Source organism: Solanum tuberosum, unplaced genomic scaffold, assembly GCF_000226075.1.
Source record: "Solanum tuberosum cultivar DM 1-3 516 R44 unplaced genomic scaffold, SolTub_3.0 scf00496, whole genome shotgun sequence".
NCBI lineage: Eukaryota > Viridiplantae > Streptophyta > Magnoliopsida > Solanales > Solanaceae > Solanum > Solanum tuberosum.
Genome location: NW_006239424.1, coordinates 315,667 through 337,688, shown reverse-complemented (window position 1 = coordinate 337,688; position 22,022 = coordinate 315,667). Strand labels below are relative to the sequence as shown.

At 34.9% G+C, this 22,022-nt stretch overlaps 1 protein-coding gene across 6 annotated transcripts in view; it reads left to right on the top strand.

Moving 5' to 3' along the window:
• Positions 1-22,022, top strand: part of LOC102604939 (histone-lysine N-methyltransferase ATX2-like) — a 45,707-nt gene that overhangs the window by 3,753 nt on the left and 19,932 nt on the right. For 3 of the 6 annotated variants that reach the window (XR_368703.2, XR_001472003.1, XR_368704.2), the window contains exons 7-25: positions 761-948; positions 1,165-1,257; positions 1,343-1,440; positions 8,280-8,450; positions 11,221-11,358; positions 11,564-11,611; positions 12,196-12,313; positions 12,395-12,460; positions 12,549-12,610; positions 13,238-13,294; positions 13,969-14,037; positions 14,155-14,353; positions 14,533-14,811; positions 15,142-15,203; positions 15,434-15,511; positions 16,321-16,416; positions 17,518-17,621; positions 17,696-17,842; positions 19,927-20,023. Coding sequence is in view for 1 of the 6 variants with exons in the window: in XM_006364631.2 (XP_006364693.1) it covers positions 761-948; positions 1,165-1,257; positions 1,343-1,440; positions 8,280-8,450; positions 11,221-11,358; positions 11,564-11,611; positions 12,196-12,313; positions 12,395-12,460; positions 12,549-12,610; positions 13,238-13,294; positions 13,969-14,037; positions 14,155-14,353; positions 14,533-14,811; positions 15,142-15,203; positions 15,434-15,511; positions 16,321-16,416; positions 17,518-17,621; positions 17,696-17,837 (2,068 nt within the window). In the remaining 5 variants the exon portion in view is untranslated. Of the gene's footprint in view, positions 1-760; positions 949-1,164; positions 1,258-1,342; positions 1,441-8,279; positions 8,451-11,220; positions 11,359-11,563; positions 11,612-12,195; positions 12,314-12,394; positions 12,461-12,548; positions 12,611-13,237; positions 13,295-13,968; positions 14,038-14,154; positions 14,354-14,532; positions 14,812-15,141; positions 15,204-15,433; positions 15,512-16,320; positions 16,417-17,517; positions 17,622-17,695; positions 17,843-19,926; positions 20,262-22,022 lie in introns of those variants that run through there. The other 3 variants (XR_368705.2, XR_001472004.1, XM_006364631.2) reach the window with 2 other exon arrangements.

Here is a 22,022-nt window from a genome sequence, read left to right as displayed (position 1 = left end):
CAGTTTGTGGTAGGGTAGCTTGCTGCTATATCAATTTCCTGCAGGCCGCCTTTTTGGTTCTTCAACTTTGGACTGCTGCTCTTTTGATAAACCAGGCAGTGCAACTGCTTGCACCTTACGAATTTTGGTTTTAACAATTCTTCGTAAAAAAATTATTTGACCTTAAAATTACACCCTCCTGAGCATCCCTATTTAATCAGTACCCTGGGAAGAAAGATTTTTTCCTGTTTGTTGAACACATTATTATTCGTTTCCATCTCCTTAAGTTCTCCTGCGAAGTAGATATGTTACACCCATTCAGACCCAAAATCTACTCTAGAATCATTATTTTCCTCAGCTTATGGAGTTCAAGGGTTCCCTTTGTCCTTCATGAAGCATGCTGTCTTATAAATCAAAGTTGTGATTGAAGTTTAGAGATTTGTTCTGCCTTTTCCTTTCTTCTGGTTGCAAAGAAGTTTCCTTTTACCTTCCCAGCTGAGGCACAAACACTAGGTGTTTTCTTCCCATTTGTTCAAGCTTTGATTAACAATGTTACCCAGTTCTTCTGCTGGTGGGGATAACAAGTACCTCGTGGAATTAGTCAAGCTGTCGACAAGCTGGCTCATACACCACAGTTAGTTTTTGATCAAGAAGTCCCTTTTCCCTGTATATATGGTGATGCTGCTTTTATGTGTGGTTGTGTATTTCGGCGTGTTCTGACCTAATATTATCTTGGTTGCTATGTTTGTACTGATTTCATACTTCTAACTTTCTTGATCAGGTATCTCTCTGAACAAAAGCTTTCAAAGGGGATGCTGTGGTTGCAGAATAGTATCAATGCAGATAATAATACTGAAAACGAAGAAAATGAAGGCAGTTCTGATTCAGAGGATGAGGGGTTGAGGAGAAAGCTTGAAGAAGTCAGAAGTTGCCCATTTGAATTGGGGGACTTGAAAATAATTAGCCTTGGTATTTTCTTTATTCAAATCTAAGATAAATACTGATTAGAGAGCAAAAAGAATGCAATAATATTCTATTGAAACACCAAAGTGCTGTGGTCTTCATTTTTTTTTTCTGTTTTGACGAGTAACATTCCCTATTCTCATAACTTAAGTTGATGTTCTCTTCTCACTTAATGAATAACTGTGATATATCAATTCTTCAATGTGCAAATGTCTTATTCAGGAAAAATAGTAGAAGATTCGGAGCTCTTTCGAGATGAGGAATTTATCTGGCCAGAAGGTTATACTGCTGTGAGGAAGTTGCCATCAGTAACAGGTAACTGTTCTCCATTTCTGCTGTGCCTTTGTTTGAATTTAGTGGTATAAAATTGATCATTTCTTCTACTCCCTAATTGAGCCAGATCCCGGTGTACGTGTATCATATAAGATGGAGGTACTGAGAGATCCTGATTTCAGGACACGACCTTTATTTAGAGTTACATCGGATAGTCAAGAGCAGGTATTCTGCAATTCAATGATGTCAAGTGAAGTTTTTATTTTTCTGTATTCTGCAATTTGATGATGCCGAATCAAGTTCTTATTTTTCTCTTTAGTTACTTCGGTTGCTCACCTGTATGCTATATACTCCTTTGATTATAATTCAGTTTTTGAATGCTGTAAAGTTCCGTGGTCTCTTATCTGACTATATGATCTCACGTTTAATATTATAGCTCACTTTTAAAACAGTGGGTTCCTTGTTCAGATTGTGGATATCCTTTCATGAAAAACTTATGCTCCATAGCTTTTGAGAGGAACTGTTCTTTCACTTTTTGCCCAGAAATATTGTGTTAAACAAACTAGTGCTTGTGATCTTTAAGCATTGGACAAAGGTTATCCTTGGATGTAATAAAGAGCTAACTGAGCTATTGAAGCACATTAAGATTTTCAGTTAGATGGAAATGACACAACAACAACTTACTTACCAAATGGTTGTGGAGATACAATTTGGAAGATCAAGCTCTATGGAAGGAACTCATTCAACACGAGTATGGTCAGGAAGGTCAATGGTGTTCAGAGGAAGTGACAGAAACATATGGCGTGGGAGTATGGAGGACTATAAGAAACCTATGGCTGGCTTTCAAAGACAATGTAAGCATAAAGGTTGGCCGAGGGAATAAGGCTTTGTTTTGGAAAGAAGACTGGACTGGTCAAGGGTCCTTGGAAAATTTATTTCCTGGGCTGTTTTCCATTTGCATGAATCCTGATTGCAAAATACAAGAGGTTTGGTCTCCACAAGGATGGAATTTGCTTTTTAGGAGATTTCTTAATGACTGGGAAATAGAGTGGGTATCAGATATGCTTGCTTTGATTGGAGATTTTCTTGGCACAAATCTGGAAACAGATAAATTGCTATGGAGGCATCATACTGATGGTCAATTCTCTGTGAATAGAATGTATAAAAAGGATCTAGCCACAATTGCAGGGAAGAAATCAGGGCCATGGAGTGCTATATGGAATAGTGTAGCCCCTTCTAAGGTGAAGTGTTTCACTTGGTTGGTAACCAGTAGAGCAGTAGAGCTTGCCTGGCACATGATAAACTTCAGAAGAGGGGAAGAATTATTGCCTCAAGATGTTATCTTTGTTAAGAGGCTCTAGAAACCAACAATCACCTGATCCTCCACTGCAAAGTAACAACACAAATATGGGCTCTATTCACCAATTAGCTAGTCTAAATTGGATTATGCCAGAACATACAACAGACCTACTAAGTTGTTGGGTCAGAAGGGGAGGTAGCACGAGCCCGAGGAGGTGGTGGAGAACAGTACCTGCTTGTATCTGACAGAGAATTTTTGTAGGGAAAGAATTCACTATAGAGAAGATTAAGTGGAAAGTAATCACCACTTTAGGTTTTTGGTGTAAAGAAATGAACATAGAAGATGAAATTTAACTAGTGGATTTCATAGGAGCTTTGTAAGTAGTCCTGTTTTTTTTTTTTTGTTGTTTCTATGTATCTAACACTTTTTGGAGGTGGCCAACATATCCCTTAATGCTGAGGAATACAAAATTACCAGTTTAAAAAAAGAAGAGGGTAAATAAGTTACCTTTCTCAAAAAAGAAGAAGAGGGTAAATCAAAACTACTTATAAAAGAAAGGGTAATTAAGAAACCAAACTAAAGTTTTCAAAGTGGTCATAAAACCAGATAAATTGCATTGAACTATGATATGCTCATTATGTTGAAACTATTTTTGTGTGATAAGATGGATATCTGAAGAGCAAAATAGGGTCAACCACACTCTTAAGATGAAGTAAAGGAATGCGCACAAGCTGGCTCGAACGCTATGGTGATAAAAAAATGATTAAGGTGAAGGACTACACGATGGAGGATAAGACCAGATGGATTGCAACAACAACAACAACATACTAGTGGAATCCCATAAGTGGGGTCTAGCGAGGGTAGAATGTACGCAAGCCTTACCCTGACTTTTGTGTGGCAGAGAGGAGAGGCTGTTTCTGAAAGATCCTCAGTTCAAAAGAGAAAAGAAGAAAAGGAAAGAATTGGAAAGGAAGGAAGAGAGGAAAAAAGAACACGAAGAATGGATGCACAAAGAAAATATATAACAACATATATAGCAAGATATAGAGCAAATGAGATAGTAAAACACATCACAAAATAAGAAGTTATGTGAATACTAAACAATACTACTATTATGGAGAACTGTAGAGGAGGCTGCTCCCCTTCCTATCCTACCTAAAATGTGACATTACTCAGCTACCTACTAACCTTCTAGCTCAACCTTCGGCCTCTATGTGCCTATCCCACATAAGACAAGATGAGTTACATTCCATTAAAATGTCAATTACGGATCTCAAGCACTTTGAGATCTCATAGGAATATCTGGAGAAGAGCATGAGTTCTTACTTTGTGTTCTATTTAGATATTCCAGTTGAATGCTTAAAACTATATTTTGTCTCCCTCCTATCCGTATGGAGTAATAAATTTATTTATCTGGGTTGTACACATCTTATACGCAAGCGTTTTAAAAGAGTAGAGAATCTAATCGAAGATATGACTCTCTACAAGTAGCACATTTATCATCTCACGGAGGCTTAAAAGTTAAAGCCATATTTTTTGGGTGAGGTAAAATAATTTTCTTGATGATGGGAAGAAAAACTCATGTTTACAAGTGATGTATCAAAAAATAGAGAATTCACGAAGAATATGATTCTCTGTGAAAGACACCCCAAAATTTACACAAACTAGATTCTCACCGGTGCGCCAATAAGAAATAATAGACAAGAACATATTACCTCAATTATAAAACTAGTAATTACTGCATTTCAAGCGGTTATAAAAATAGATAAATGAATTTTTTAAAGTTCTCTTTATAATTTTAATTCTATAAATTGTATAAATTGTGATACATTATGTTTTTTTTGGTTAGCTCTAACATCTCTCATATAATTTGTTTCACAAAAGAAAAATCTTGAAAGAAAAAAATGATATTAAGACTACATCAATATTATACATAATAACAACTTTACATAAACAATCACTCGGTGACATAGTTTTTTTGTTTTTGTTGTATAAGTAACAAATATCAATAATAAAGATACATTTTTTTTTTGATTTGCACCGGGTGTCCGAGTCTCTTTGAGCCCCGACTAATCTCGGGGGTGCACAGGCCCTCGGCAAGGAGTTTCCCGCAAGTGCACCACGGTTAATTCAGGTTTTACCCAGTCCGATGGCCCTCAGAAATTGTTTGCACCCAGTGGGTTTCGAACTTGAGACCTTGAAAGGGAGCAAACCCCAAGGCTCAAGTCAATTGCCAGCAGGCCAACCCCTGAGGGTTATAAAATTCTATATTATTTTACGAAGAATATAATATAAAATAAAAATTAGGTACTACTAATAAATATGTTTAAAAGCTAAAATAATAAAACTAATAGTGTGATTGACTAAATTTCTAAAATTTGATAGTATGAAAATTACTTTTTATCAAAGTATTTTTGTATATTAATAATTTGTGTTTGACTAATCAATTTGATTATTTTTTTTGTTAATATTAGAGTTCTATTTGTGCTTGACATAATAAAGATACATATGGCAATTTTTTGTTGATTATAGTCATAAAATTATGAAGCCTTTTTCTTGGATAAATTAGTTAATGTTTAAATCAGCATATACATTTCTGTAGCCACCAGTGTTGTTGTACTTCTTCATTGAATCATCATCAATAATTTACAGCAAAATTATTCATTTACTTCTCCATTACTAAAAGGAAAAAAAAAGGAAATTTTACTCTCTTTAATCAAATTCATATATAATCTAAGATTATAAAAACAATCTTATAATGGATAAACTTCGATCAAAATGTCTATATTTCGAGTTATTTAAAGCTTGCATCTTCTTGATGCCTTGAAATGAATCTACTTAGTTCATCAAAAAAAATAAAAAATAAAAAATTATATCTCTCGATAAACAACTCTTTAAAGTTTTTTAATTAGAAAATTTTAGCATTCAAGTTTAGATTTACTTCCATCATTTTTTTTAATTTTCTGAAGAGGGAATGAAGAGGAATAAATGTCACGAAACATTATTTTCTAGTAAAGGGAATTTAAATAAGAGAAAGTAAGAAAGGACAAATTTAATTTGAAATCTTATCGCAAAACGTGGCGATAAAAGAGGAAAAAAAATAAATTTATTTTTTGACGCCAGAGATATGTCACATCATCTTACCAAACCTTATTCATATATACACAACATTCATACATATATTGATCTTTGTATCTTTCAATTTTTCTAGTATTTATTTTAGATGAAAGAGAATTAAAAAATTAAACCATCAACGATGAACAAGAAAATGGAAGGAAGCTTAAAAAGTGAAAAAAGAAAATTAAGACACAAATTCAAATCTTTCATATTAGGTTAAATAAGGAGAGGAACTCTGTACACACTCTTTTTTGTTTTGTATACATCCGGCACATTTCCATCTTTCCTTTTTTTCTCTACTTTCCTTCTCTTTTTTGATAAGAATAATCATAACAAAAACTCATTTTTCGTTAACAAATAAAGATAGAGATGTAGTAGGTCTTGAAAAAAGTGAGATTATTATGTTTTGACCAGATGGAAAAAATTGAGCACCTGAGCAACATCCCATACATGAAATAAGACATTTCTAAATTAAAGTTATCCCGTCAAGGATTTATCTCCCAAACTTACTTTTAAGTTTTATAGGATAAAGATCAGGAATATTAAAAAAGGGAATTCGAGAAACTGGAAGAAAATTTGAGAAAAGAAGAAGTGGAAGGAAATGGAATTCGGTTTGAAATTTAAAAGATAGGAAATGGGCGGCGTTATAGTGATATATGGAACCCCTTTCCAAAAGGTTATAAATGGTACCTAATAATAAGGAAAGAGATTAATATTAAAAATTATATTAGGTGAAATTTAAGAAAACAAATTTAGAACTACATGAAATTAGATAAATAGATGGAAGTTAATGCAAAAATCTAGTAAATTAGATAAATAGCAATCCTAGCCTCGGATAGTACTATCTCACCGGGCTAAAATCCTTCTTTTATATAGATATATAGATAGATTTTTCTCTACCCTTTCAAAAGCTCCTTTATCTCTCTTTCTAGATGTCTAGCTTAACAATGCCTTCTTGACATCGTTGGCATCACCCATTGCAAGCCAAATTATCTAGAGATTTTCCACAATGTAAAGGTGATGATGCATTGTTGCACCCACACTCTTACACATAAAATATCAAATAAGTTATGTAATCCTCAAATTTTAATTGTCGGAATCATTGTCCTTGTTGGCAACCAACTTAAGAAACACACCTTTCTTGGAACCTTGGAGTCCAAATCGGTGGATGGGGAAAGGCCGACATACTAGGAACTTTATTTATAGAGCAATCGTAGTCTTGAAATTCCAGTATTCGACTACTTCCCAGTATTAAAAGTTTCTTCTGAATCTGAAGTCTTGTTGGATCTCTTTCATGTAAAATCTGAACTACCCGTCGTAGTGTAGCCAAATCTAGCATTGGATTCTATAGATGTGTGAAACTTATAAAACAAAAGATGTTAGGAGATGTGAATCTCAATATGCATGTACTCTACTTTAAAAGTAATGCTACCACTAAACTCTTTCCACCATTTCAAAATTTTCCTCCACAGTTTGCTCGCGAAGGGAAGTGTGATATTTTAGTCCTCCAACCCCTTTCCATAATCTATGTTGCTCGGACTCCCCAAAAATATTGTTGCACCCATGTATGATCCTCCAAAATGCACTACTTTTGGAGGATCTGACATTCACACCGTCAAATTTTTTGAAGAGTCCGAGCAACATAGATCACAATCCCATATTTTTCTTTTATCACCTAGATCGTGATGCTCTATTCAAATCACGACATCCTTTTTCTTGATGGTGTCTTGTTAATAACCCAAAGAACTTTCACTTCACACTATCCAACTCTTTGGGGTCGTAATAGTCTCCCATGAACCAACTGCAACTTCTTGGCACTGTATATCGACTTTTGTAGATAGTTTCTTTGAAGTCCTTCTAATTTACCTATAACTAATTGCCGGTACTTGTAACCTAAAGAATGTGGCAATTTGACAACAGTGCGCGCTTAAGTCTTGATTAGTACTCCATTCCTCCTTTTGATTAGTAATATTGTCTATGGCTGCAAGATACAAGTAAATAGTTTTTTACAATTTCCATGAGTTCTCAGGTTCAAGTCCTCAGATACAAATAATATTGTCTACGTGAGTGCTTTTCACAACACCTGTCAGTCTGATGTATTTCTTGTTGTGAGCCTATGAACAAGACAACTTGTTCTTGCAAAGCATCTGAGGGCTTTTTGGTTAATTTCTATGGCATGCCTCTTCGGGTTTGACTTGGGTGTGCAAAGTGTCTCAGCTTGAACTTTGGAAGACTATTACCAGCTAAATTGTAGAAGTTGCTACCTTCCATCACCCTTATTTGAAATATTGGCTTGTGAAATGTTGAACCTCTGATGAATCGTTGAGTATCTACGCTGTCATATATCAACTTCTTGGCTCTGATGTGTTCTGCTCTTTATCCTAATAGGGGTTAATTTGACACATTAGTGTCTAGTTCATAAAAAAAAATATGGTCTCTACCGCACAGCTTGCTACCATTTTCCCTCTTTAATTTGACACATTAGTGTCTAGTTAACAATTTATGGTCTCTACCGCAATCTTGGAAAACCTAGTCGATCTGTTTTCTAATTAGCTGGCAGTTTTTGCTATCGAATAGACATTAATTTTAGCCCACTGATGTTCAGAGAAGTGCTAATGTTAGTCATTGTGGTGCACTTGTTTTGCAGTTTAAGGGATCTTCACCATCTGCTTGCTGGAATAAAGTTTACAAACGGATGAGGAAGACACAAGTTGACAATTTTGATGAATCAATATCTAGCCGTGAAAGTGAAAGGACCTTTGGATCAGGTTCTCATATGTTTGGCTTTTCTCATCCTGAAATTTCGGAACTTATAAAGGTATTATTAGTTTTCTTCTGTTCAACTTTGTCTTTATGGAGGTTCTGTTCTTTCAATTTCTGTTCACCATCTTATTATTGAAAATCTGAGCATGTTTTATATTATTAAGGACCATTGACTTTGCAGTTGTCTTAGTATAGTCTTATTTTTCTTTGTATACGATTTAAGTGACTATATTATCTTCTGGGTTGTTTCCTCATTCAACACTTTGAAACCAAATCGTATCAAGCGATATGTTTGATAAGATGAGACAGACATTATATAAACAAATAAGACCATTAAAATGCACTCTATCTTCAAGCGAAGCTGAATATGGTGGATAGCATTAATTGACAAATGTTATGCCATATAACTATAATAGAATGTATTAAGAGAATTGTCGCAATGGAAGGCAGCAGATTCTTGTTATGCCTTCGATGATGCATAAATCAAATATAAGTCTATCTTGAATATTTAGAGTTTTTCTTAAATGCGTCTTTTATGTATGGAGCACAATCTTTATTTAACCGACGTCAACTTGTTTGGGATTGAGGTCTAGTTAATTGATTGGTAAATAACTACCATATGTCTGCTTATGTACATACTTTTCTCTCAGACTTTTGACCATATGCTTTTTATTTGGCAGTTACATATTTGATTCCATTTTTTTTGTGTGGAAAATCACAGTTTTTCTAGTGGCGAAATATGAACGGGAAGTAAATCATGGTGGTAAAATACAAGTTGGTACAGTTTTAGGGGAAGAAGTGGTTTGAGATGAGAAAATGCAATTTTTTTCTAGAGCCTGTATGACATAGTGCAACCTTCCCAAAATGTTGGGTCCTGTGTTGGTTCACTGCTTTGTTTGGTGTATGCTTATCTTATGTAGTTTAGAACCAAGGGTATGACTGGTTCATTCATAATTGTTTGTTTCTATATTTGTTGAAAATACTTATTCCTTGCTCATTTAGGTCTTACTTTCACAAACTTAAGAGCTATGTATTGTTTCAGTTGAACATGCTTTATGAGGTTGTTTCTGCAGGTGTTGACAAACATATATTTCTCATTGGAGCAATTTTTTTAAGATGTATTATATTATAGGCTTAAGTCATCTATGGCCCCTTAAAGTTATCCGCATAATTCACTTAGACACTTTAACTAGGACTTGTACCTATTGAACACCTAAATTGTTCAAAATGTGTCTATTAAACACAAAATGTTGATGTGGCAAAATAAGTGTATATCACTGCTACTAAGCGTGTGAATATCTTCTGATTTTTATTTTTTATTTATTTTTAGATAAGTTGGTACCTGTTTTTTGACACTTGGCATGCATTAACTAAATAATTAAAAAATAAAATTAATTCCACATTAATCTCTTCACAAAAGAAAACAACCCCACCCCACCCCACACCCATGTACCAGAGGTCTTCTTCTTCAACCCACCATTTTAAAGATTCTAACTTCTCAGCCTTCTGTTTCGGTTCTCTTTTTTTCTTCATTCTTTGTAAAAAAAAATGAATCTGCTAATTTAATTTGCAAAAATTTGAACACTTGAGTTAAAAGAATTGACCAATATTTTCGATCACTCAAATTGAACAAACATCACCACTCATTAAACTTACTAAAAATGATAATAAAAAATTCAATATACTTCTGATTTCTCTTCGTCACGAATTTCAAAATAATTTATTGACGTGATTTATTTAAACAAAAATCTCAAGAGGAATAGAGAACAATGGGTAACAAGAGAATGAATTTTTGTTATGTTCATTGCTGCCGGAGGAATTAATGGCGACTGGCGAGGTCACAGGGAAGAAGGAAGAAGATAGAGCAAAGGGTTAGGTTTGGGGGGGGGGATTTTCTCTTTTTAAATCTTTTTCGGGATCATTAATAAAGGTTGGCAAAAATTTCATTTTTTAAAATTGAGAATTTATATTTGTTGTTAGATTGGGTCCATGTGCCATGTGTCCTAATTTGATTTGTGAGGCAATGTGTGTGGATTACACGCATAACATCTTTAAAGCAAATTTTTATTTTATATTCAATAGATACATATTTGTTAATATTAGAGTGTCTAACAGGTAATAGTCCTAGTTAAGGTCTCTTCCAATGCAGCAACTTATCCCCTGTAAATGATATATTACCCCTCTTAGATTTCATTAGCTCCCTCAATATGGCTTAGCGACCATCCTTTTGCTTGTGGTTAACTCCCTGATTAAATAGGTGTTTTTGTTCTCAGGAGTTAACCATATTTTTGTGTATGTAATTTGCATCTTCTTGATGCCTTTCTAATACAACATCTTACTTCATAAAAAAAAATAGTCCTAGTTAAGGTGTCTTAAGTGAATTGTGCAAACAACTTTAAGGGGCCGCAGATGACTTAAGCCTATATTATATATATAACGTTAAGCACACTATGATTTAGAAGCCCTTTAGATGTTTCCATTTGCAGTCTCTTATTGAAAATCTTAAGAGTTTTCTGGACATAATATGTTGCATTGTGAAGGTAGTAAGAGATGCACGGACAGAACAGATTTAGGGATTTAACTTTATTATGAAGTGATTAATTATTAATTTGTGTCAGAATCGTAGGGCATAGGTGCAGAAGAAGCTTGGTAGACAAATAATAACAAGTTGATGGGCATTTAATTCAGGATGTAATGATCATATGAGTGTATAACTGTTGACTGGAGAGCCATTAATCTGCGAAGACTTATTTGTATCAGAAAGCTTTGTTCTATATTTTGCTTATGTTTTTTTCCAGTTTCTAAAGCTTATATTATACTTACAGGAGTTATCAAAGTCCAGGCTTCTTGCAAAATCCTTGAAATTGGCGTCTTCGAAAAATCAAGACTTGCCGGCTGGTTATAGGTCCGTCCGTGTTAAATGGAAAGATCTGGACAAATGCAACGTATGCCATATGGATGAGGTTAGAAACTGCTTTCATTACTTATGCTCTTTCTTTTTCAGCTAATGCGCTATTTTTGAGAGGACACTTTTACCTATTTTGGTTCTTGTTATATATGACTAGTGAAGTTGCATCTGGAATCTGTATCTTTTTGACTTTGCCTAATTGATTAGTAACTACAAAATAGTTATTTCAGATCATGCTGATGTAGGTTTTTTTCTTACAGGAGTATGAGAATAATTTGTTTTTGCAGTGTGACAAATGCCGAATGATGGTGAGTGGACTCATCTCTGTCTCTCCATCCTTTTGGGACCAAAGTGTAGTAGTATCTTTCGCTTACCTCTTTTGAATCAGGGTTTTTCCAGCTTGCTATTTCTCTTATCCACACATCTATTGTGCAGGATGTTTTAGCTGTCTGTTTTCAGTTAACTCTGCATTAGTTTTTTTTTTTTTTATTTGTTATTGAGCAAAACGATTGTTTACATATTATGTCAAAAATGACTATTTGATGCTTCCATTTTGTATCAACTGAAAATTAGGTGAGAACTTTCCAGACGTTAAATCCCTTCTTTTACCTTTGAAAGATTTGTCTGCATGTTGCTGCACTTTGGCACTTGCACTTGATGGTCATAAAATATTTGGTGGAGTGATATGGATAAACTTATCTATCATTTGATTTGATTCTGTTTTTCCTCCCTATGGATGCTAAAACTTTGTTGCAATTTTCTATGCTGGTTGACGACCTCTTTTACTTTTGATGTTAGAGTGAGCTGTTTGTGTTCTTACTTCTTAATTGGGTTTGAATAATTGGTTCCATTCTTCCGGTTCAAAATTCTTTGCTGTTGATGATGTGTTCAGGTTCACGCTAGATGCTATGGGGAGCGGGAGCCTATGGATGGAGTACTTTGGTTATGCAATTTGTGTCGTCCAGGGGCTCCAGTAGTCCCTCCCCCTTGTTGCCTGTGCCCTGTTATTGGTACTTTCTTTTGCTTGCATTTTTCACTTCATTTACCCTGCTTGTTTCCTGCTTGTGTATCTTATTTTAAATGTTAATTAGGTGGTGCTATGAAGCCTACAACTGATGGACGTTGGGCTCATCTTGCTTGTGCCATTTGGATACCAGGTTATTATTATTTTTTCTTTTTTCACATTGCTGACTTGTTATTTTTGTAGATGGGTGAATTTCACTGATTATCTTTACCACGATTCAGAAACTTGCTTATCTGACATAAAGAAAATGGAGCCAATTGATGGTTTGAGCAGGATCAGCAAGGTACTATTCCTGTTTTATTTAACTTTCATCATTGTGTAAACACCCCTCAGTATTGCCCTCTTTTGTTGTTTGCACTTCTAAAGGTGCCCTACCGTGTTTTGTTCAGGAATCAAGTCATAATTCTCTTATATGACTCAATGATGATGCATGAATATGACTTCACTCTTGATTGACAAGCTTCTTATTTTATGTGGCTATACTACTAATAATGGCCAATCCCCATAGAATAACTTCGTTAGTGTCTCATAATTATGTACCCACAATTGTCCCTATGTTATTATTACCTTGAATAGTGATGAACTGATGATTCCGGTATACCTACTTTACTATTTTTAGCCATTGTGCTCTGTTACTATTTTAAAGATTTTCTTGAGATCATTAGCCATTTGCACTTTTGATTCTTAGCAGTATATGTAGAAGGCACGATTAATTTGTCTAACAGGACTTCGAGGATATCTACTGGAATTACTTGTACCTGTCATTATATCAGAACTTGCTGATTTATGCAATTAGTTTTCATTGCTTGGTTATCAAAAGAAAAAAAATGTATTTTTTTGTGGAAGCTATCCACATAGATAGGGTTTGCCGCAATCTCTTCTGATCTTTTTTTTTTGTTATTTTGTTAAGGACCGCTGGAAGCTCTTGTGTAGTATCTGTTCTGTTCCTTATGGAGCTTGCATTCAGGTAACCTTGTGGTTGTGTTTCATCCTAACCCCGTGTCAATGTATTAGGAGATTACAATATAGCTTTAATTTTTTATTCTGTGTTCTGCTTTTTTAGGATCATCTTTTAATAATTGGTCTCAAATAATTACTTTACCAGTCTCAAAAATAAAAAAAAATAATAATTGGTCTCAAATATTAAAGAATAACAATGCAAATTGGTAGTCTACAAATTTATTAGAAATGTAATTGCGGTTGGATGAGATGTCTTGCATTCTACTGTGCCTCTGAAGAGAATCCGAGATGTACTTTTCAGAAAAAATAATCCTTACGACTTCAATTAATTGATTAGTAAAAACACTTCTGTTAATTTCGTGGGATATGATATATAAAATTTAGCTTATATACGATAAGCATTGACTGATCAACGACCATTTATCTTTATTAAATTGAAATGGAATCTCTGTTCTTTTTTCTGCATCTTGTTGATAAGTTCTTCCTTCTCTATTTCTCTCTCGCACTATCTTTCTTCCTTTCTTTATTTCATTATTCTCTTCTTTTCCTTCGTTTCTATATACTATTAATTTGACCTTTCGGGGGAGGCACTGGTATCCGTATCACAATGATTGAGTAGTACTCTGTATATGCTTATTCAACTACTCGTTAATTTGTTGTCCTCCTTATCTTGTGATGTAGTGCTCAAACCCTGTGTGTAGGGTGGCTTATCATCCTCTTTGTGCACGTGCTGCTGGCTTCTGTGTTGAGGTGATTTCTTCTTACTGTAGTGCTCGTTTTTTATTTATTTATGCATGAATTCTTTGTGTTATCTTTTCGCATATTTGTTATGCTAACCTATCTTCTGTTGATGTTAATGGTCTATAGCTTGAGGATGAAGACAGATTGCATTTAATCCCTATGGATGATGATGAAGAGGATCAGTGCATTCGGTTGCTTTCTTTCTGCAAGAAGCATAGAGCTGTATCTAACGAGCGTCTTGCTGTTGATGAGTGTGTCGGACAAAAAGCTTGTGAATATTCAGACTATGTTCCTCCACCAAATCCTTCTGGATGTGCTCGCAGTGGTGTGCTATTCTTTCTTGTTCTCCATTAGTATTTAGTTGTCATTATTCTAATATCTGTAATTATATGAATTATTTTGGTTTATGCTTTATATTGATGGCATCTTTTGGTACTATTTTCTGTGTGCAACTGTGTAGCAAAGCATTTTATGATTCCTGATTTCTGGTTTGTCATTGAATAGAGCCTTACAATTATTTTGGAAGAAGAGGAAGAAAAGAACCTGAAGTCCTTACAGCTGCATCATTGAAGCGATTGTATGTAGAAAATAGGCCATATTTGGTTGGTGGCCATAGTCAACATGATCAATCGAGCGACACATTGTCTTCCTCATGTGCTGGTTCTGGACACACCCTTGACCTTCAAAAGTTGAGGTGTTCACAGCTTACATCAAGGAGCATTGTTTCAATGGTTGAAAAATACAACTACATGAAAGAAACGCTAGGACAACGACTAGCCTTCGGTAAGCTAAATATCTTGTATGCCTTGTGTGAAGCAAGAATGAAAATTGTCTTAGTATATGGACGCGTTCTGTATACAGATGCAATCTTATTCTATCCTCTAATATTGCCTTTCACTTTTTGGGACTTCTTTCGTGTTATCGCTCATTGTAGAAATAGAGTAACTGATTAAGTAAAGCTGAAAGTAGATCCATGTGAATATTCTGCTAATCCCTAACTAGATTATTTTGCTAGCTGATGCTACTTTGAGCCTCCTTTGTGCTCTTGGTATCAACACTATTCCCCCTCTCTTACAGGTTATAATTTATTTTTGACATTGTCATTGCCTCCAGGGAAATCCGGAATACATGGGTTTGGCATCTTTGCGAAGCTCCCTCAGAAAGCGGGAGACATGGTAATTTGTCCCTTTATCTTTTTATTACGGTTATATGATTTTGAGCAGCAGCAACAACAACAACAACAACATATCCCGTGTAATCCACAAGTGGGATCTGGGGACGGTGTTGTGTATGCAATCTTTCCCCTTACCACTTGTGTGCAAGTAGCCATATTAGTATATTCATGCTTATATTCTTTTGTTTGAGAGTTTCAAGACCAAGGACTGATAATTCCTTTATTTAATAGGTAATTGAATACACTGGAGAACTTGTTAGACCTCCTATTGCCGACCGAAGGGAGCACCTAATTTACAACTCACTAGTGGTAAGAACTATATCCTGGCTTATGATGTTTATGTGTTACTTGGTCATTCTTGTGGTTTCTAATAATCTTTTTGATTTCCATGGTAGCAATTATTTGTGGTTATTGAAGTTATAGTTTTAAATACTGGTTGGAGAGAAATGTAATCTTTATCACTTCCAAAAAGTGTAAGCCCGAAAACACAATATTTGCCCCCAGATACACCTTCCTAACTTGAATACACGGATTCCCAACACTCTCACTATTAGTGGGCCGTTATTGGGAGTGATTGATGGAAGTACCATTGATCGCTGCAGACCTCTATAATGGCATCTTCTCTATATATTTAGCCACAGATAGGATACAAGATCACTAATATGCTCTTGTTTTAAAAAATATTGTGGGTTCATGCGTATCAGAAGTAAGGGTTACATTCCACGAATACCTGCAGTACGAAAGGTGTTCGTTCCGTAAATAAACTTATTCCTGAGTAAGGCTTGAAAAATGTACTTACAAAAGTAAAACCCCTAAGTTGCATTGCTCTGCATAGGACATTTAGTCACAAGAAATGAATTGTTGGTGATCATGTTACTTGCTCTTGTCAAAGGTCAATGCTTAACACCTAGTAGGTGGAGTATCTATTGAAAGAAGTTAGACATCTATGTGCTGAATTTGTGATAAGTAGATACTTATGGACTTCATAAGCATCACTTTTCAATTTTGGTTGTTCCATTTTCTTGCACTAGCTTGATGAAGGATCTAAGCTGCCCCAGTTGGTGATTTGGTGGAAAATATATTGTTTCACCATATTATAACATGATTTTTACTTTCAGGGTGCTGGAACATACATGTTTCGAATTGATGATCAGCGTGTTATAGATGCCACAAGGGCTGGAAGCATTGCACATTTGATCAACCATTCGTGTGAAGTATGTAAAATTCTTCCTTGCCTATTTCCCTGTTCCTTGGATGGCTTTATACCCTTGGGGTCAACTTTTGTCTCCACACTAGATGGAAAACACCCGCATTGTATGAACAAAGACGCCATCATTTGTTTTCTGCCATAAACACGGGCCTCTAAACAGACTGTTATGTGTTCTTTCTCAATTGAGTTGACACATTATAATTGCTATTGAAAGATCTTTATTAATAAATGCTTCAATACATCTGAAAATATTGTTCTCTGAGATTACATACGTACAGATGCATATGCATAAATGATGTTTAAAACTCCAATTGGAGCTTACTCCCACAAGATAACTCCTTATGTTGTGTCTCCACTCATAACATCTAAATTCAGATCTATCTTTTAATGATTTGCTGTCACCTTGGATCTCTAAGAGGGATATAATATTTTCTTTTGAAAGGTTATTGATTATGTTGGGGAGCAACATTTATCTGATAAGTCTAAGCTTTCTTGTTGTGTTTTTTGGGAAAGAAAAAGCAAGAAGTTCATCCATTGAAGTTGTGAAGTAGTTTCAGTACTCAATTTTAGTATTTTTATTAGGACTTTTGAGATAACATGAGAATGCCAAGTGGGCTGATGTGTAAATCTTTTCCTGACATGTCAATTATTGCTCTCTCCATTCCCTTTTTATGTGTCGCTCTTTTCTTTAAGTCCATCCCAAAAGAATGTCCCCTCTCTATATATAGTGACAATTTGACTTTAAACATTCCATTTTATCCTTGGTAAAATGATTAAGCCACAAAAGTATCTGTTGGCTTTTAGACCACATATTTCAAGTTTTTCTTTCCTTTCAGAACTCCATGCCTGTTTGTTATGGAGTGGAATCTAAGCATAATATATCAGATAGATAATCATATGTAGATTCCTCAGTGAGATCCGGATGTATATTTCATTGGCCTAGTCAATGGGTTTATTTAGAAAGAATGTTACAATGGAGAATTAAAGTTACCAGTTTCAAAAAAAGAATGTTACAATGGAGAATGTGTTGGTATTTTTAGTTGTTTGTACTTAAGAAGACATTCTGTAATTAAGCAACAATTCACAACTTGCACTTTTTGTGCAGCCAAATTGCTACTCAAGAGTTATAAGTGTCAACAGCATTGACCATATAATCATATTTTCCAAACGAGATATTAAACAATGGGAAGAACTGACATATGATTACAGGTTTTTCACTCATCTTACTCTAGTATTTCTCACTCCATCTGTTGTGTGCTAAATTGTATTTGTTCATGTTGCAGATTCTTATCTATCGATGAACAACTTGCGTGTTATTGTGGGTTCCCAAGATGCCGAGGTGTAGTAAATGATACTGAAGCTGAGGAACGAATGGCAAAGCTGTATGCACCACGCAGTGAGTTAATAGACTGGGAAGGAGAATAAAAGAGGTTTGTAAATATGTTGATCTTCTGCTTTTTATTTATCATCCATGAATGTACAGATTATCTCAATCTGTCTGAAGGTGGTTATTGATTTGTCATGTTATTTCTGTTGTTTTACATGTATGTTAGTTCTGGCTAGTAATGATATACAAAGTTAGTAGCATGAAATATCAATCTGTTCCATTGCAGCTCTTTGAGAAAATTCTGTTCAGCTCATTCTATTCTCTACCTCACAGCCAACTCACAGTACACCCTTTTTTTTTTTTTAATACAATTGCGTGAATTTCTGCTATGGTGGGTTCACCAAAGTTTGGTACTGGCTCTGTACTTGTTTACCCTTGTTATGCATGAGCTATCTAAAGAATATAGTATGAGGTCCCTATGGTGTATGCTTTTTGTAGTCAATGTTGAGTTAGTTTACATAGTTAGCAAGAGTGTCAGCCAAAAGCTTGAACTACGGAAAACTACTCTAAAGTTTTAAGTTAAGTGGAAGTAAAAGACTCAATTTATGCATTTCAAGGTTAGCTAGCATAAGAAGAGTGAAGTTGAGCTGAGATAAGATAGAATTGTGGTGCATAAATGCAATCACTTCGGATATTTAGGGTAGATGTTCCCAGGGGACGGTATGATTGATGAAAATGGTACACATAGAATCAAGTAGGACTGGCAATGTAATGGGAGTGAACGGGCCTCTGAAGTCCAATATATCCACAAGATGAGTGAAACACAGATGTTTTACGACAACAAAAGCATACCCAGTGTAGGTATAATCCTATAAGTGGGGTCTGGGGAGGGTAGGATGTAGACAAGCCTTACCCTGGTCTTTCTATGGTAGGGAGACTGTGTCCGATAGACCTTCGGCTCGAAGGAAAAGATATCGAAGTAGCGATGCAAGAAAATATGACAATAAAAATATCAAGATGTAAGGCAAATGAAGCAACAAACAATAGTACACATCGGAGAATAAGAAACCACAGGACTGCTAAATACTACTACTAATAAGGAAGAGGGGAGATGAGGCTAGCCCCTGCCTCTCCCACATGAAGTGCGACAACACTCGACTGCTTGCTAACCTTGTACGGTAATCCTTGACCTCCACACCTTCCTGTCTAGGTTCATGTCCTCACCTCAGTAAGCTGATGTCTACAACTCTCTTTGGCAATTTTACTTTTAATGATGGCGGTAGTGTTCACGTTTGGTTGTGTACTCCTTGATTAATCCACTGAACCCCTTACTACACCAAGAGATGAATGCATACTGTGTATCAGTTAAGTATTCCTCTTTCTTCACTCTCAGTATCCCAAAATCGACCGTGCTGATTCTTGTTTGAAAGGTCAGACCTACATTTCGATTATAACATCAAGCAAGGTACTATACCATGTATTTATGACATATTTAGCTCTACAGAACGTAAAATGTTTTTCCTGTTCTCTACTTCCAATATTCCAAAATCCATGGGTGCTGATCTCCTGCATTTAGATTATAATATCAAGCTATGAGGCAGCATTCCAAGAATTTTGTACGTGGCTTACTTTGTACCAGAAGTCCTAAACACAATAATGAAGTTTTGTATTAGAAACTTTTGAATTCATCTATTGTGAAAGACAGTCATTACTAGTGCTTGAGTGGTGTAACAAACTGTAATTGCTTCCACTAGAGGCACCTTTTGAAATTTAAGCCGGAGCTCTAATGCTTTCGGCTTCAATATGCTTGTATTTCCTGTAATGAGGGTGACATTATTGTGAAATTATAAAATCACCAAAAATGGTGATTTAGCTGTTTTTTATTCTGAGCTTGATGAGTACCACCCGTCCATTGACCTTCTGTACATGGAACCATGTACTGGAACATTAGTGAGAGTTTTCTCTTTTCCACCTTCTGCTATCCGTTTTTTGGTGTCGTGATTTTTTTCTCCCAATTTTTCAATGTCCTTAGCGGAGTCATATTCCGGTTTGCCTAACACATCAATTCATGTGTTTACAAAGTGCCGGTTGCTGAAACTAGCCTCATTCTTAATCTTTTAATCAGTTTTTCACTCATTATCATGGTGGTGTTTTCCATATACTAATAACAGTTTACCTCTTGTGCAGAAGTCTTTCCCTAGAAGTGAGGTGCCTTTGGTTGCTCGCTCACTCTCGCGGCTTGCCTACTTCTACCTGGTTCAGATGTCCTATTGCTCCAGGACTTGTAATTTTCTTCTGCCTTTTGTACCTAGTCTAGTGTTGCTCTGGAGCTTCTTTTGTGGCTTTATGAATTCATTCACCTATCATTCTGATCATGAATGTCTATGTACGAAATTGCCCAAGTAGTCTGTCTATACTTTCAATTCATTTTTTTCTTCCTTAGTACCCAATTCTCTGTAGAAAATTAAATGCAATGAAGATGCCATTATCTGAATCTCGAGCCTTTTTTTTGCAAGTGTTCATCAACCATGTGTACAATTATAAGCCTTAATTTTCTTCAATATCCAGGAGTTAAGGCCTCCTTATAGAGGGGAAAAGTCTGGTTGAAGAAGATGTGTCTCCTTTAGCTCATAGTTCCTTGAATAATCGCCTCTCCCCTCAGAGATATGTAATACTGATGGGATGTTAGAATGTAGTGGGTTTTCCTTAGACTGTAGTTCTAATATAATTCTGTGTAAATCATGCTTCATAAGTAAACATGCATTGTGCATGTAAAACTAACAAAATTACGTTTTAGGTCAAAACCATGACATTTTGAAGGATATAGTGCCTTGCATCATTTTGATGACTGATGGATTTCAGGATGATCTATGGGTAGAAGTAGTCTTTTTTGAATCTATCAGTTAATTGCTTTTGCATTATACTATTTTGATTAGTCTGCTGACAGGTAATTTCTTTTGGGAAAGGAAGTTTGGGTGTGTTACTGTTTGTAACTATAGTCAGTCGGAGATGTATGCTTCCTCTTTACTATGTTTTTGTGCTAAGTTAATAAAGCTTAAGGATGTATAACAAGACCTGTCATTTATTTGGGTTTCCATTTGGAAAGAGTATTAGAGGTTGAGTCGAGAAGTCGTGTAGTTTGGTTGGAAGTCGTAATCCCCATGACTAAGTTTTGTTAAAGAATTTGGTGCTTGAATAGGTCAAACTTTAAACCGCTAGTCAACTTTGGAACTATGAAAAATCTTACCTTCTTGCCAAATTGACGAAGAACGTGTTTCGTCTGAGTTGATTGCAATCTATAAAGTCACACATTATTATCAATTGGAATAGCATCTAGAACTTAAACAATTTATTGCTCCTCTTTACTCTCCACACACTAGTAGGAGTAGAATCTCTTTCATGAGACTTTTATTATGCTAGTTAACTTATCCATAACTAGGTAATTTACCCGCGCTTTGCGCGGGCATAAATACTTTTTCTAATTTTTTGAACGGCTTTTCCAATAATCGACTGTTATAAGAAAAAAAAGAGTAAATTTTAGTAGGTCTTAAGAACATTTCAACAGAAATTAAATGATTTGACATTATCACATATCTCAAGAATTTTAAACATATAATGAATGATTAAAATTATCTTGATATCTAATCATTTTATCTTTTACATAATTTATCATAATATATGTTTGATGATATAATTGTCTTGTTACAACTGAGTGATGTTTTTATGTAGCGATTAAACATTATTTTTTTCTATTTTTTGTAAATGAAAAATATAGAACTGATAATTTTATGGTTAGAATAACTCCTTGTTAAAAAAAAATTATATAAAAGTTTTCGATAATCAATATTAGTTATAAATAAGTTAAGACCGTTAAAAATGTACACCACAACAACATAAATAGATTTTTTTAGAGACAATCTACTTGTGTGAGGTCAAACGTTCACCACATTTCGTTATTGTTACTTTGTTACTCTAACAAAATTTATAGAAGGAGAAAAATATATTTGAAACAACAACAAAATAATATTGTTGACCCTTTTAGAAATTCAATCTTCATTAAACTGCTGCTCTGAAGGCCCTTCTAGATGCTTCATCAATGCAACTTTACGACTTTTACAGAAATATGTATGTATAGTTGTTGCATTATGAAAGTACAAGTAGATCAAAATGTTGAATTCTAGACTCATGTTAAAGAAATATTCTCGAACATTAAAAAATAAAAAAATGAGTCTAACCTAGATAACTTAAATGCTCAGCAATGACTTGGGACATAAAGGACAACA